Source organism: Rhinatrema bivittatum, chromosome 5 (assembly GCF_901001135.1).
Source record: "Rhinatrema bivittatum chromosome 5, aRhiBiv1.1, whole genome shotgun sequence".
Classification (NCBI taxonomy): domain Eukaryota; kingdom Metazoa; phylum Chordata; class Amphibia; order Gymnophiona; family Rhinatrematidae; genus Rhinatrema; species Rhinatrema bivittatum.
This window is the reverse complement of record NC_042619.1, coordinates 63,159,776-63,177,120: the sequence shown is the minus strand read 5'-3', so window position 1 is coordinate 63,177,120 and position 17,345 is coordinate 63,159,776. Positions and strand designations below refer to the sequence as shown.

At 44.1% G+C, this 17,345-nt stretch overlaps 1 protein-coding gene across 2 annotated transcripts in view; it reads left to right on the top strand.

Annotated features, from left to right (window-relative positions):
- TRPC6 (transient receptor potential cation channel subfamily C member 6) overlaps positions 1–17,345 on the top strand; it is a 357,579-nt gene that overhangs the window by 180,240 nt on the left and 159,994 nt on the right. For both annotated transcript variants that reach the window (XM_029602398.1, XM_029602399.1), the window contains exons 4-5: positions 4,666–4,830; positions 9,732–9,948. In XM_029602398.1, the coding sequence (XP_029458258.1) occupies positions 4,666–4,830; positions 9,732–9,948 (382 nt within the window). The remainder of the gene's footprint in view (positions 1–4,665; positions 4,831–9,731; positions 9,949–17,345) is intronic.

The window sequence follows — 17,345 nt, the reverse complement described above, 5'->3', positions numbered from 1 at the left end:
AGGGAAGAAGAGATTTTGGGAGAGGCGAGGCTTAATAATGAAAGTTGCATAGTTTTAATTCCATGATATATGAAAATAAAATATAATTGAGGAAAAAGAATACAGACCTAGAATTAAAGCAAAATCAGGAAAGCTGATATTTTAAGAAATAAAGGTAATATTGCTACTTTAATAAATGCTTAGGGTTAAAAAGTAGATATTGGCAAACATCAATTACTTAAGAGCATTACAGCCAGCTTCAACTCATTTTAATTCTTGGATTTAAAAAATAAATCTGAATAGCCTCAGATTGGTACAGATTTTATGTTAATAATTGAAGATGTGAAGCAGTCAAAGAGAATCCAAATCTTTGATCAAGAAAAGTTGGATATAATACAGATTTCTCCAAGTTATATCACATATGCTTAGATTTCACTTGTTCTGGTTTAACTCATATTCTTTCTGGATCCTACTCCTAGTTCATATTAGATTCTGATTAATTTCAAAATCATGCACCTACTCGCTTCCAAAATATATATGATTCTTCCCTTAATTTAAAATGCTATACTCCCTGGCTGAATATTAAAGTATAAATAACTCCTGGTTGGATTGTTTTTACTAGAATTATGTTTAACTACATACCTCACATTTATGTTAAATATATATATATTAAAAAAAGAAACATTAACTTCCAAAGTCTATTTCTGGAATAAGCAATGCTTTTATAGAGACTTGTTTAAAAATCAAGATATGCATTTATTAACATAAATTTCTTGCAATGGGAACCCTCTTTTGCTTTGGGTATTAGTAGAGTTGCCAAATGGCACCAGATTTTAAGGACAGGTTGACCTAATCCTGGTTTTACCCTGCTGCATGCAGGGCCTTGCAGTTCTGACTTGCTTATTCACAGCTTAAGAAAAGCAAAACTACAAGTCCCTGCATGCAGTCAGGCCGATACAGTAAGGGCGCGTAAGAAAAAGTGCAGTAGTGCCGGGCGACCGCTCGTTTGCCGCACGCACAGTTCGGATCACATACCGCTCGAAACAGTATTTAAATTAGACACAAATGCAAGCCGCGTCCAAAGTGCGTCCATGAAGCGTCCATGAAACGCAATCCATTTTACTGTATAGAGCGCTATACAGCACCTATACAGTATCCTGGGTGCGCTGGTGACCTCGGACACGGCGTGCGCTCATGCGCCTTTGCTGCCTTGAGCGCCCAAATTGGATGTGCATTCATGCACCTTCGCCAGCGGGGCTGCTGGAAGCCGCTTTCGCCGCTGGCTGCCCCGGGAAGCAGGGGAGCCGCGGTGCGCACCTCTGGAGGAGGGGAGAGAGGCCTGGGGCTGCTGGAAGCATGCAGTAAGTTTACTTTTGTTACAATTTCTATTTGCTTTAATAACATGTCGAGTCGATTTTCGCCCTGCGCTTTGCTTCGGGAGGGGGGGAGAGAGGACTGGCAATCCCCGATGCCCGAGCGTAGGAGAACCAGGCCACACCATGTTACTCGCTTGCTCCAACCCACCCACTTATTTGACCACACACACATATACATTTTTATCTTGCATATATACCTTGAACATGCTATTATAAATGTCCAAAATACACCGCCCTCTTAATGTATATATGATATGTATATACAGCGAACTTTTCTAGAGCTCCTCATGGATAATCTTCAAGGGCATATTTCATCTACTTATCTATAATGCTTCTGATTATTCTGGATTAACATTTAATTTATGATTGAAAAACCATTTTGCAGTAAAGTCTAGACAATCATTAAATTTAGCCAGCTCATTCCTACCATCAGATTTGTCATAGATTACAACCTGAATGTCCTCTGCATTAAAAAAAACAGCTATAGCCTAGTCTCTGAATAGCAGTAAAAAATGGAGTCAAATATAGTCTAAATTTATTTATTTTATTTAACACTTTTCTATACCGACCTTCATGGTAATAACCATATCAGATCGATTTACATCGATAAATAGTAGCAGGGCCAAAACAGAGCCGTGAGGCAACCCTGGGATTGAAAAAATCACAACTACCGTAACATGAAATATACAATCTTTCAAAAAAGAAGTAAACCAGGTCAATACTGTGCCATCAAATCCAAACTCAGCGAGTCGAGATCAAAGTTGATGATCTACTAGATCACATGCTGCACTCACTGCTTGATTCACTAAGGTTTTTCTCCCATTCTGTGTCTATGGGAAATAGCTCGATGAATTAGGCCCTCGTATTGCTAAAAATGATAATGCATCAATTCCCACAGGAGACTGATTCCATTGATTAGGGCTGTGAGTGCTGACTCAGTGCCGTGGCCAGCACAGAACTCAGATTGTACTGGATGATATGCAAGAGTTTTGCCCATTAAGATGTGCAGTTGATTTTCTGGCTAGTGGAAAAGGCAGATGAAAAGGGATTGGAAGGAAGAGGTTTTCACCTATGAAAGAAGAGTTCATAGAGGCTATGTACAGTGCAAATCATTTTTTTTTATGTCTGAGAATCTTCAGGAATGCTGCTTACTCTTTCTGTGTTACAATTATGCTTCAACCCGCTTATATTGTAATAATCTAGAATATATGATGTTTTATTTTGTGGAAGACATCTTTTCTTTGTTCCTTAAATCACCATCATTCTAAATCTGAAAATTTGCAACAACAACATAGCAGGTTGTTGAACTGAGCAGTTTTGCTTGCTTCACTTGTTATAACAAGGCACTTTCAAATCTGAAGAGATCACTTGGGAGCAATTTCAAACTGTTCACATTAGGACAAAGCCTGCATTATTCTTTTCATCCTCAAGTTTTTTTTTACCAAATCCCAAATGTGCCACAAGTATAAAGCACAACACATTCACTTGCACCTGCTTTTCCTGTGGACAGAATTTTGCTGGAAAAGTCCATGCATAGAATTGAGAATGCTGTGAATGTGTATACTTTTCCTCTCCTGACCTAATCATGCCCCCCGGGAACACTTCTTCTCAATGAGGCTAAAAGTACATGATGGTCTTTTATTAGCATTGAAGAAGCGCAGTCTTCAGACGGCCAAATGATATGGATTAGACCCTTTTTACGCTGCATCTCACAAAAGATATAGTTGTGATGGAGAAGGCACAGCGAAGGGTGACCAAAATGATAAAGGAGATGGAACAGCTCCCCTATGAGGACAGGCTGAAGAGGTTAGGGCTGTTCAGCTTGGAGAAGAGACGGCTGAGGGGGGATATGATAGAGGTCTTTAAGATCATGAGATGTCTTGAACGAGTAGATGTGAATTGGTTATTTACACTTTCAAATAATAGAAGGACTAGGGGGCATTCAATGAAGTTAGCAAGTAGCACATTTAAGACTAATCGGAGAAAATTCTTTTTCATTCAACACACGATAAAGCTCTGGAATTTGTTGCCAGAGGATGTGGTTAGTGCAGTTAGTGTAGCTGGGTTCAAAAAAGGTTTGGATAAGTTCTTGGAGAAGTCCATTAACTGCTATTAATCAAGTTTACTTAGGGAATAGTCATTGCTATAATTGCATCAGTAGCATGGGATCTTCTTAGTGTTTGGGTAATTGTCAGGTTCTTGTGGCCTACTTTGGCCTCTGTTGGAAACAGGTTGCTGGGCTTGATGGACCTTTGCATGGCAATTTCTTATGCTCTTATGTTCTTAAATCACTTTGTGAATTGCCCTCAACATGTAGCAATAGGAATAGTGAATCAGAGCCATATGCCAAAACATCATTTCCATTCACAAACAAATTAAGGTCTGATCCAGCCATTCTATTACATCCTTGACTGCCCTATTTGAGGATTTTCAGGCTTTATTGTCTCTGTGCCAGAAATGTTTCCAGGATATAGCAGAATATACTGTAATATCTGGGTTTAGCCAAGAATGAGGAGTTCTATTGCAAATAGTAAGAAAACCAAATTAGCATTTGACACTGTTGCTACAAGCATCTGAACTTTTAAGCAATATTTGAATATAACTAACCTGCAAGCACCAGTATGTTGCTATAGTTTAAGACTGTAAACAACTTGTCACTATAAGAATTATTTCCTTAGAGGTCCATATTCAGCCGCTGTGCAGCTCGGTATGTTAGCCGGATAAACTGGCTTATAAATTCAGCAGTGAGGCTGCATTGCTAAGTATATCCATCTATCCTAAAGTTAGCTTGAGAAGTTTATCCAGCTAAATTTAGGACAGGTCTGTGGGACGATAAGACTTATCCAGCTAACTCAGCTCATCACAGTTATACCCCCGGAATGCTCCTAATTTACCCAGCCAAATTTTAGCTGAATAAAATGTTATCCAGATAAGTGCCAAATATTCATTAAGCCAGAAAACCTCTGAGTTATCTGGCCACATGCCTTTGAATATGGACCTCCTCATTTTTAAACGTACCTACTTAAAGAGCTTTTTCTCCCTTTTTCACATCTCCGTGACACCAGTTGGGTCCAGGAGCTCCATTTTATTGAGACTTAAAGAGACAGAAGGACAATAGTAGATGCTCTCATTAAATTTTCTTCATAATGACTCTCTCCTCACTGGCTGAGCATGGAAGCATAGAGAAGCTTCTGTCTGGATAGTTTTTACCACAATCCTGTTTAACGATATACCTAATAAGTATGTTCAGTAACTACCTTTTGGTTTGTTTACATAATACAGTCTGTGTTATATTCCTGTTTCATTATAGTTTGTAGCACATCCAAATTGCCAGCAGCAGCTTCTATCAATCTGGTATGAGAATCTTTCCGGCTTACGTCAGCAGACTATTGCAGTGAAATTTCTGGTTGTTCTGGCTGTTGCTGTAGGACTTCCGTTTCTCTCAATGGTTTACTGGATTGCACCATGTAGCAAGGTCAGTCTGTAATATAGAGAGGTACAATAAATGTGAACTGCATGCTCTTTTCACAGTGGAGATTTTGGATTCTGCAACAATAAAAAAATTCCTTGATGTACTAATAAATAAATGGTACGGGTTGGCATGACGTTGGTTCATGTTGGACTACACTGTTATTAAAATAACTGAGTATGCCAGCACTGATTGCAATTGTACTTAGGAACAGCATGATATTTCTTTTTGGAATTTAATTTAAAAAATTAGGAGAAAATTCAGTGAAAAAAAACATGTATCACATTTATGGAAGATTCCATGATGTGATGCATATTATCGCCACATGGTCTCCATACATTGTGCCAGAAGTCTTAGATATCCTCAATATATACTGGGTAGGTCAATGACAATTCTATAACAGGGTAATTTTTAATTCACTCACATGTTAAATATCAAAACACATGTTAGTATGCAAAAGTGAGAGAAGTTGGGGAAGAGTTAATGGAAATGAGGCTCTGTTAGCACGGAATGGGATTTAACATCAGAAATAACTACACCTTTTTTCTGTGCGTTCTACCCTTGTTAGCCTTGTGTTACCATGGAAAATGTTTTTATTACACGGGGAGCGAGAGAGAGAGAAAGAGTGAACACTTTAATAGGGTGAATTGGACTCTCTGTATAAGTAGCACTGTAGATGGGCACATTCAACTCAGGGTGGGTTTGGGGGGTTGGGGGAGGTTTGACGTGGTGATGTTATAGGCACAGTCAGAGGAATTAACTGCAAATTGTATTGTACAAATCAACTCCTTTTGTTGTACCTTTCGTTGATTCAAATGATAGAAATTAATCAGTTATATCAAATTTGAAGTTAATTCCTCTGACTCTATTTGTAACACCCCTCCCCCACCAAACCCACCCTGAGTTGAACGTGCCCATCTACAGTGCTACTTATACAGAGAGTTCTATTCACCCTGTTTAAGTTCTCTCTCCCCCTCTCCTCTGCAATAATGGCTGTGATTGTGCGTTATGACCTGCGATAATATACCATGTGTTGCCATATGCGGTAACTCTACAATTTGTACAACCATGCCCATTTTTTTCTTGTGGGTGCTATTTCTGCTATATTTATAGCAAAATGATAAATCTGGGCCATAGTGATCTATGGCCAGTGCCACTAGCTATTCCAAGCTCAATTCAACATCATAATTGAAATTGACACATATTTCTGTGGATAGTATGTATAAAGGTATGTGCAAATTTTATATGTGTTCAGGGGGTGGCGGTGGGGGGGAGAGAACAAGGCTTAGAGTGGGACTAGGGCCTTCGTGTGTACTTTCATATTTTCAAAAGAATACAGGTAACTTTATATGCACATAATATGCCCTGCTTAGAGTAGGTGTAACTCTATGTGTGTACAATTCAACACATACACTTTCCAATTAAGACAGGATTTTCAAAGTCTGCATGTACTTTAATTTTATAACTATGTGCTGTTGCGATCCCCCCTGCTGCTGCGCTGCAGGAGGTCTCTTACCTTCCTCCAGAGGCCGCTCTGAAGCCAGGGCCTCGCCTGCGCATCATCCAGGACTTGCTCCAGGGCCTGAGAGGCCTAGCTGCTCCTGAGGCATGCCGGTGGCTTGCAGCCTCAGTGTTTGGACTTCCTGTTGGGCGACGCCCTTCCCTAGGGGCTGGTCCGCAGCTCTCTACCCTAGTTATAGGACCAGCGGTGGGCGGTCCTGGCAAGCTCCTCCCAGGGAGTTGCCTTCTGCCTCCAGTATTTAAGGACTTTCTGTTCACTGTGTCTTGGCCTTGGATCTGAGCATTACAGTCGCCTGTAACCTAGCTGATCCAGGTCCTCCATGTTTGATGGCGCCTTGTCCTGTCTCTGCTTGCTGGTCCTGATGTCCAGTGTCTCTGCCTTGATGCCTGTCTCTGACCCTGCCTAGATGTTTGTTCCTGTGCCTGCCAGCCGTAAGGGCTTCGGATGTGAGTTTCCCAGCATCGGAGTCCTGTTCGCCTGGGTCTTCCCTGCGCCCTCCTTCTCAGCGTGGTCCGCGACCAGCCTCCCAGGGCTGTGTAGGGCGCGTCTGGGACAGGGTGGTCCGTGACTCAGTCCCACGGGTGGGCTGAGTAGGGCGCCCTGATGGACAGTGCAATGTTCCCGTCCAGCCTTGTCTACAGTGTCTGCTTCAGCCCGTACCCTGATGTCTTCCTCTGCCAGCCGAGGGGGCTTCGGATGTGAGTATCCCAGCATCGGCGTTCCTACTCGCCTGGATCCTTCTAGTGTCTCGCTTCAGCCCTTGTCCTGATGTCTCCGTCTGCTTCAGCCTGCTTCTGCCCTGTCTGATGTCGTTTGTTTAAGGACTCTGTCTGCCCTCGCCTCTGTCCGGCCTGCTGCCCATTGCCGTTCCCTGCGGCAGGTCCGAAAGGGCCGGGAACAGTCGGAGGACCGTTCATTAGTCAACTTCCCCGTGTTGGCTACCATGGGCATGCAGGTCCGGCTGAGGGCCGGACTTCCTGCTTCTGTTCCTGCCTGCCTGGCTCACCATGCCTGCTCAGCTCACCTCCCACGGTGTGGCCTTGGGCTCCTCCTGGGGTCCTGCCGTGGCCCAAGGGCTCACCATCCGCCCGAGACGACTGCGCCCGCGCGCGCTCGTAACATGTGCATAGTTGTAATCTCCCTAAGAGTCAGTGTTGTAGTTTTTCAAAATTGTCTTCTTAAACCTAAGGAGCCCAACATCAATGGAAATAAAAGAAGATGGTGGTCCCCGGTGAGATTTTTCAAAATGTCCTTTGGCTTTATAAAATGATTTGAAAATATATTTAGAATTCCTTGTGTTGGTTTATTAACCACCAGTGTGAGAGCAGCATGTGGAACAGCTTTTACCTAAACTGAGGCTCAAATATAGAATAGGGATTGGCTTTCAGGATATCCACAATGACTATGCATGAGATAAATTTGCATACCATGGTAGTGCATGCAAATATATCTCATGCATAGTCATTGTGGATATTCGGGAAACCAGGCCTGTTTGTGTCTCTTGAGGACCAGAGTTGGCCACCCATGGGATAGAGGGGCATCACAAAATGCTGTGTCTTCTTGCTGGTGGCAAAGCAACAAAGCTACATATAGGGGAGAACGCACAGTTATTAGAAAGGAAAACATATCTATTTCTGATGAATAAAAGGATTTGAAATGAATTCTCTCTTTTTTTCTAATGAAAATTGGGCTTCCAGTTGATCAGAGACAAACTATTAGTGTAGTCGCTACAAAGCATTTCTTTCTAGGGTTATATTTGTGATTAATCTTTGAGAAGCTCTTTCTTCAACTATAAAACCCTGAGAGGTGGAGACCACACGATAGCATGGATATCACACTGCTTATAATTCATTGTTTGTTTCATGCCCAGACATCTCCCTAGTTGTGATATTATAAGCATAAGCCTGAAAAATATAATTTAATAAAAAGATTACCTCTGAAAATCATTAGGAAAACATCTGATAGCAAACAAACATATATGTTAAGTTGTTACCAAATTACTGGGGAAATCTGTTTTACCACTTGAAAATCAGTCTCTGAGTAAAAATCACTCCAGCAACACATAGGGTAATATTCAGAAAGGCAGTGAGCAGAAATGTTATCTGTCTAAAATTAGCTTGATAACATGTGATAGATATTCAGCAGCACAGGTCTCCCACTGCATATACTTGGTTAAAGTTATATGAGTAATTTTATCTGAATAATTTTACATTTACTTGGCAATAATGGAATACAACCAGTAAGTTTTAAAGTTATGTGGATCCATATACCGGGATAACTTGAACCTTAGCTGGCTATATTCAACATTTAGCCAGTTAAGCACCAACTTAATACCCTTCCAGGTTTGCAGACTCAAATCTCCACCTCCCATCTTCTGAAAGTTGGTAAAACTTACATTGGGGCATAGTGCCCAATGACCCCTCATGACCCCAAAAGAAGGAACAGAAAATGCGGGCCCTAGCCTCTCTTCCCCACCTCGCCCTACGTCATCTGGGCCCCCGCTTAACCCCCTCCCTACCCTCCTGAAAAACCCTACCCTGCCACTTCAATCAGAACCCCTCAGAATCCCTGGGGCCACCGGGAGCACGATACGTTGAAAGCAGTGCTGGGAGCGGGTAATACCAGTGTTGCTGCCGTGTAATACTCTGACAGCGTACCATGAATGTACCACATTCCCAGTGGCCTTAAGGGCTTTGGAGGATTTTGGGTGGGCAGGGAGATTGGAGGTAGGGTTATGGGTGGGTAAGCAGGGTGAAGTGGAAGTTAGGAGAGAGCCTATGTGAGGGGGCCTCAGGACACTATGACTTGCATCTTCTTTTCAGGAGCTGAAGGGGATGGGAGCATCAGACACTGATATAATTTTGGGGGATGGGGGTGGGGATTGGGGAATTAAGCCTGTTGGACCAGAAGGGGGTTTTTTTTGTTACTTAACCGGTTATATATTGAATATAGCTAGTTAAGGTTAAAGCTATGTGGGCACATATACCCAGATAACTGTAGCCTGCTGGGAGACAGCACTAAGTTTATCCGGATAACTTAGCCACAGATGCTGAATATTGGCACTATACAACCAAGTTAACCAGCTAACTTTGCTCTGTCCAGGAATGCCACAGATCAGCCCCCTTTTATGTGGCTAAGTTGTTAGCCAGCTAATGACTTAACTGGATAATTCAGGGGTGGTCAAACAGGCGGGACATTTAAAACATTGCGGTTTATTCAGCTAAGGGCCACTTAGCAGGACAAAGTCCTTTGAATATGGACCTCATGTGACTGGTGCTCAGAAGAGCTTCAGCTGTTGTTGTTTTGGGGTTTGTACTGTATAATATTCAGACTTGTGTTTGCATGATGTTTATGTGATGCTTCTCTTCTGTCACCTGTGTTTCAGCTGGGGAAGATCATGCGTGGACCCTTTATGAAGTTTGTAGCACATGCAGCTTCTTTCACCATTTTCCTTGGTCTGCTGGTCATGAATGCAGCTGACAGATTTGAAGGCACCAAACTCCGTCCTAATGAAACGAGCACAGATAATGCAAAACAGCTGTTTAGGATGAAAACATCCTGCTTTTCATGGATGGAGATGCTCATAATCTCCTGGGTAATAGGTAACGATTCAATTTCAGTTATACTTTCTTGGCTGCAACCAATGTAATCATGGTGAATGCAATAACTTCTTCCATTGCTTTCTGAAACCACTGGTGATGAAAACTGCATAGCAGAAATGAGTTGTCTATTTATCACTTTTTTATGGTTTCTCCAAGCTTTTTAGTTTTAAAAAAAATACTACTTAATAACACTTTAGAAGAAAAGTGTGTCAGTTTTATGTTTATAGGGCATGGTACATATCAGATTGCAAGCATAAAGAAATGGTGGTATGATAGTGTAGTGTGATTCACTTTTCCCAGATAAAAGACGGCAAGCTGTGAATGCTGTTATACTTAGTTAAATGCAGTCCTGCATTAAACTCAACAGCAAGGCTTATTTATTTGCCAATGAGAAATTGTATATTTGCACGTAATCTTTAAAACAGCATTGCCAGTAAAATTGTTTTCATTAATTCATTTGGTAGCTAAAGCAAAATAATGAACTGTTTCTCATTCAGATTTGTATTTTATTCACAAGGAGACATTATTATTTAAGGTTGTGGAATGCCCCTCCTATTCAGTCTACAGCCTCCATTATGAATTTAAATAAATCAAGGTGTTAATCTACTAATATTTGTCAGAAACTACACAGGCATCACGAGGATACATGTAAAGATACTAAAGAATAAATGCATCACAAGCTGCAGAATAGTGAATTTAAAGAGGGCAAAATTATTATTGCAGATATTGGTCCACAAAAGTAAAATTTTGAACAAATCTATTATGTTTTTGCTGGAGGTAGGTTCGTTTTCTTTTGAATGCTTCTAGCGTCCAAAATTTGCATTGCAACTATAGTTAAGAACAGAATTATTGAGGCATATGGATCGTCATGACTTAATGGGAAAAAGGCAATGTGGGTTTAGCAAAGGGAAGCCATGCCTTACCAACCTATTAGGATTCTTTGAAGATGTAAATATGTAAACATCTGGATAAAGGTGAGCCAGTCAAGGTATTATATCTAGATTTTTAGAAGGTTTGATAATGTCCCCACTGGGAGCACTGAGAGAAACGGATCACCTTTCTGGTGGCTGAAAGGAATCAGTAAGTTTTTGCTTGGGAAATTGTCTTTTTTAAAAGTATTGGGGCAAAGTTAATTATTTGGGAATATTATTTAGTGTGTTTGTGTGTTTGTGCTTTTAATAGTCAGTAAGGCAGCGAATAAACAGATGTTAGAATATTTGTATTTTTAAATAGTCAGTCAGTAAGGCAGCTAGTAAGCAGTAGTTAGTGTGTTTATTTTTAATAGTCTGTAAGGCAGCTAGTAAGCAGAAGTTAGACTGTTTGTATATTAAAAACAAAAAACAAAAAAGAAAAAAGTAGCCAAAAAAGTAGCTAGAAATAAGCTAGGAGCAGTTTATTCCTAATTAAAAAGGTTGAAAAGTTCAGTTCATTTACTCACGTTGGAAAGGTGTTGAGGTACTGTGATCTAGTTTGATTAGGTACCAACAGTTGTTAATCAGGGAGCAGTGAATCACTCTGGCTGACTAACTGAAGTTAGACTGTTTGTATTTCCTAACACTCCCACTCCTCACCCACCCACCCCTAGCTCATCCTTTAATTTATAGGCAGATGCTACTTAAAAAAAACAAAAAACACCTTATTGAGCATTTGATCATTCCCCTGTAGGCCACTACTAGACATATAGGGGCGGATTTTAAATGCCCTGCTCGCGTAAATCCGCCCAGATTTACGTGAGCAGGGCCTTGCGCGCTGGCGCGCCTATTTTCCATAGGCCCGCCGGTGCGCGCAGAGCCCCGGGACTCGCGTAAGTCCCGGGGTTTTTCGAGGGGGGCGTGTCGGGGGCGGGGCCGATCGGCGCGGCGTTTCAGGGGCGTTTCGGGGGCGTGGTTTCGGGCCGGGGGCGGCCCGGGGGCGTGGCCGCGCCCTCCGGAACCGCCCCCGGATCGTGTCTCCGCGCGCCAGCTGTCCGCTGGCACGCGTGGATTTACGTCTCCCTCCGGGAGGCGTAAATCCAGGGATAAAGGTAGGGGGGGGGTTTAGATAGGGCCGGGGGGGTGGGGAAGGTAGAGGAAGGGAGGGAACGGAGACAGGCTGCGCGGCTCGACGCGCGCCGGCTGCCCAAAATCGGCAGCCTTGCGCGCGCCGATCCAGGATTTTAGCAGCTACGCGCGTATCTACTAAAATCCAGCGTACTTTTGTTTGCGCCTGGTGCGCCAACAAAAGTACGCGCTCGCGCTGTTTTATAAAATCTACCCCATAGTCAATTCACTAAATACATTTAAAGGACATTAATTAGACACATTCCTACTCCCATAGCAACCTAAAACTTAAGTAGGAACTGAAGAAATTTGAGATGAAGGCAGCAGTCCAGCAGCAAGAGGGGAGCTTCCCAGTCTTTTGCATTGAGTGTCATATGTATGATTTTTTACCCACCAGTGAGAAATTGTACATGTGCATACAATGCAAAGAGCTCCTGGCTCTCAGAGAATGAATCCGATCTCTGGAGGCTAGAGTGGCTGACCTGGAGGAACTGAGGCATACAGAGAGGTATATAGATGAGACCTTCAGGGATATAGTAGCCACGTCCCACCTTCAGACTGGCAGCCCTGGTGCTGCCTTGAAGAAGAAGGTCTCATGATTGGAGAGCATCAACCTGATACAGCAGGAAAGGATCCTTTGGCAAGGACCTGCTCTCCAGGTGATGCATTGGCCTTTCGCACCGAGGATATCTCCCTAAGGCCTACTGCCCAGGAGGGAATGGTTAGGTCAGCCGTCATAGTTGGTGATTCAATTATTAGGAATGTAGACAGCTGGGTGGCTGGTGGGCATGAAGATTGCCTGGTAACATGTCTACCTGGTGCGAAGGTGGTGGACCTCACACATCACCTAGATAGGATTTTAGACAGTGCAGGGAGGAGCCGGCTGTCGTGGTACATGTGGGCACCAACACATAGGAAAATGTGGGAGGGAGGTTCTGGAAGGCAAATTTAGGCTCTTAGGTAGAAAGCTTAAATCCAGAACCTCCAGGGTAGCATTCTCTGAAATGCTTCCTGTTCCACGCGCAGGTCACCAGAGGCAGGCAGAGCTCCGGAGTCTCAATGCGTGGATGAGACGATGCTGCAAAGAAGAGGGATTCAGTTTTGTTAGGAACTGGGGAACCTTTTAGGGAAGGGGGAGTCTCTTCCAAAGGGATGGGCTCCACCTTGACCAGGGTCAAACCAGATTGCTGGCGCTAACCTTTAAAAAGGAGATAAAGCAGCTTTTAAACTAAAACAAAGGGGAAAGCCGACAGTCGCTCAGCAGCGCATGGCTCAGAGAGAGGTATCTTCAAAGTATACTAATGATACATTAGAATTAGGGCATCCCGACAGTGAGGTTTCAATAATAAGAAAAGTAGTCCAAGTGCCTGTAACTAAAAACTCACCTGAGCTAAAAAATTCTAACTTATCCCTATCAATTAAAAAGCAGAATGAAAATACAAACAAAAAAGAAACTTTGAAATGTTTGTATGCTAATACCAGAAGTCTAAGAAGAAAGATGGGAGAATTAGAATGTATAGCAGTGAATGATGACATAGACTTAATTGGCATCTCAGAGACATGGTGGACGGAGAACAACCAATGGGCAAGTGCTATACCGGGGTACAAATTATATTGCAATGACAGAGAGGAGCACCCAGGAGGTGGTGTGGTGCTTTATGTCCGGGATGGCATAGAGTTCAACAGGATAAACATCCTGCATGAGACTAAATGCACAATTGAATCTTTATGGGTAGAAATCCCTTGTGTGTCGGGGAAGACTATAGTGATAGGACTATACTACTGTCCACCTGGTCAAGATGGTGAGGCTGACAGTGAAGTGCTGAGAAATTAGGGAAGCTACATCAAATTGGTAGTGCGGTAATAATGGGAGACTTCAATTACCCTAATATTGAGTGGGTAATTGTATCATCGGTACATGCTAGAGATATAAAGTTCCTGGATGGAATAAATTACATTTTTATGGAGTAATTGGTTCAGGAACCGACAAGAGAGGGAGCAATTTTAGATCTAATTCTCAGTGGAGCACAGGATTTAGTGAGAGAGGTAACGGTAGTGGGGCTGCTTGGCAATAGTGATCATAATATGATCAAATTTGAATTAATGACTAGAAGGGGGAAAGAAAGCAAATCCACGGCTCTCGTGCTAAACTTTCAAAAGGGAAACTTTGATAAAATGAGAAAAATTGTAAGAAAAACACTGAAAGGAGCAGATACAAAGGCAACAAGGGTGCAAGAGGCGTGGTCATTGTTAAAAAATACCATCCTAGAAGCACAGTCCAGATGTATTCCACAAATTTAAAAAGGTGGAAAGAAGGCAAAACGATTACTGGCATGGTTAAAAGGGGAGGTGAAAGAAGCTATTTTAGCCAAAAGATCTTCATTCAAAAATTGGAAGAAGGATCCAACAGAAGAAAATCGGATAATGCATAAGCGTTGGCAAGTTAAATGTAAGATATTGATAAGACAGACTAAGAGAGAATTTGAAAAGAAGTTGGCCGTAGAGGCAAAACCTCACAGTAAAAACTTTTTAAATATATCCGAAGCAGAAAGCCTGTGAGGAAGTCAGTTGGACCATTAAATGATCGAGGGGTTAAAGGGGCACTTAGAGAAGATAAGGCCATCGCGGAAAGATTAAATGATTTCTTTGCTTCGGTGTTTACTGAAGAGGATGTTGGGGAGGTACACATACTGGAGAAGGTTTTCATGGGTAATGATTCAGATGGACTGAACTAAATCACGGTGAACCTAGAAGATGTGGTAGGCCTGATTGACAAACTGAAGAGTAGTAAATCACCTGGACCGGTTGGTATACACCCCAGAGTTCTGTGTAACTCAAAAATGAAATTTCAGACCTATTAGTAAAAATTTGTAACCTATCATTAAAATCATCCATTGTACCTGAAGACTGGAGGATAGCTAATGTAACCCCAATATTTGAAAAGGCCTCCAAGGGCAATCCAGGAAACTACAGACTGGCTAGCCTGACTTCATTGCCAGGAAAAATAGTGGAAAGTGTTCTAAACATCAATATCACAGAACATATAGAAAGATATGGTTTAATGGAACAAAGTCAGCATGGTTTTACCCAAGGCAAGTCTTGCCTCACAAATCTGCTTCACTTTTTTGAAGGAGTTAATAAACATGTGGATAAAGGTGAACCGGTAGATGTAGTGTACTTGGATTTTCAGAAGGCGTTTGACAAGTTTCCTCATGAGAGGCTTCTAGGAAAAGTAAAATTAATGGGATAGGTGGCGATATCCTTTCGTGGATTACAAACTGGCTAAAAGACAGAAAACAGAGAGTAGGATTAAATGGACAATTTTCTCAGTGGAAGGGATTGGGCAGTGGAGTGCCTCAGGGATTTGTATTGGGACCCTTACTTTTCAATACACTTATAAATGATCTAGAAAGAAATACGATGCGTGAGGTAATCAAATTTGCAGAAGATACAAAATTGTTCAGAATAGTTAAATCACAAGCAGATTGTGATAAATTGCAGGAGGACCTTGTGAGACTGGAAGATTGGGTATCCAAATGGCAGATGAAATTTAATGTGGACAAGTACCAGGTGATGCATATAGGGAATAATAACCCATGCTGTAGTTGTTGCGATTCTGGGTCGGCCCCGGAATCGCCGCTCACCTCGGGGCAGCCCCGGTTCCTGGCCGCCTTCCCCGCGCCTCCGGGGGCCTCTGCCGCTGCAGGCCCGGCGCGTTTCCATCTCGCCCGGGCCTGCAGGCTCCCCTGCCGTCGCGTCCTCGCTTCGGCGGAGCAGCCGGCGTCTCTCCACGGCTGGCTCCGCCCTCTAGACGCGCGCGCGCGCGGCTGAGCTCCCTTCTTAAAGGGGCCAGCGCGGGAGAAGCTGAGGACGGCCTCCGATGACGTCAGACGCTGCAGGGCTATTTAAGCCCTGCAGTAGCTCCTCTTCTCTGCCTTGCAACGAGGTTCTCAGGTCCTGCCTGCTCCCAGTTGCTCTGTTCCCTGTTTCTTCTCTTCGTTTCCTGGTTCCTGACTCGGATCGGCTTCGGTGACTCCCTGGTTCCTGACTCGGCTTTGGCTTTCGACGATCCTCTGCTTCTGACCCCGGACTGGCTTACGGTGAACCTCTGGCTTCTGACCCCGGACCGGCTTCCGTTGACTCTTCGGCTCTCGACCTCGGCCTGGCTTACGGTGATCCATTGGTTCCTGACTCTGGACTGGCGAGCGACGACCCCTCGGTACTCTACCTTGGACTCCATCAGATTCGACCCCCGCGGGTCCTCCTAAGTCCCAGCGGCCGGGTCCCTATGGGCTCCTCCTGGGGGGACTCCGGCTTCCAGGGTGAATCTCCTAAGTCCCAGCGGCCGAACTCCTACGAGCTCCTCTCGGGGGAGGATCGGCTTCCAGGGCGAAGACCTTCCCGCTACTGGACCAGCTCCGTCGTCTCCACTCTCCTCGCCAAAGCCCTTGGTCGCATAGGGCTTTCCGCAGTTCCATCCGCCAGCCACCCTCGAGTCCGCTTCTGCCGCCTTCCGATCGGCACCAGTGCTGAGTACCGCTCAGCCGCCTTCCATCCTTCGGTTCCGATCGGTCCAAGGGTCCACGAAGTTAACAGATTGCAAGGCCATGGACCCGGCGGACCTTGCTGGACTCAAAGCCATTCCGGGCATAGCCCAGAAGCTACAGCAGCAACAGATGTGCCTCGACACCTTGATGTCGACTGTTCAACGCCTGGCGGATCGCGTGGAGGGGGCTTCCGCAGCTGCCCCTGTGGCATCTTCTTCCCAGGCCAGTATGGGTTCCACCGCGCCTGTACAGATGCCTGCACCCGCCCGGTACTCAGGGGATCCAAAGTCATGCAGAGGATTCCTCAATCAATGCTATATCCGTTTTGACCTGCTGCCCGCGCAATTTCCTACGGATCGAGTCAAGACGACGTACATCATTTCCCTCCTTGATGGAAAACCTTTGGCCTGGGCTTCGTCCCTCTGGGAACGTCAGGACTCCCGACTGAACAACCTAGTGCAGTTCGTCAAGTCTTTTCGGAGAGTCTTTGATGAACCGTCTCGCGCCTCCACAGCCGCCTCTGAACTGCTCCAGCTGAGACAGGGAAACCGGCCTCTGGAAGAATACGCGATGGAGTTCCAGACCCTCGCCTCTGAGCTGGCCTGGGGTGAAGACAGTCTGCATGGAATCTTCCTGGAAGGACTCTCACCACGGCTCCAGGACGAACTTGCGGCCCGGGATCTTCCTGACGATCTTCAAGATCTGATTGAGCTGGCCGGGCGAGTCGATCGACGCATCCAGCGTCGCTTCCGTGACCGAAGACCCACGCCGGGACAGACCACTCGCAGGATCACTCCACCTCGTACCCGAT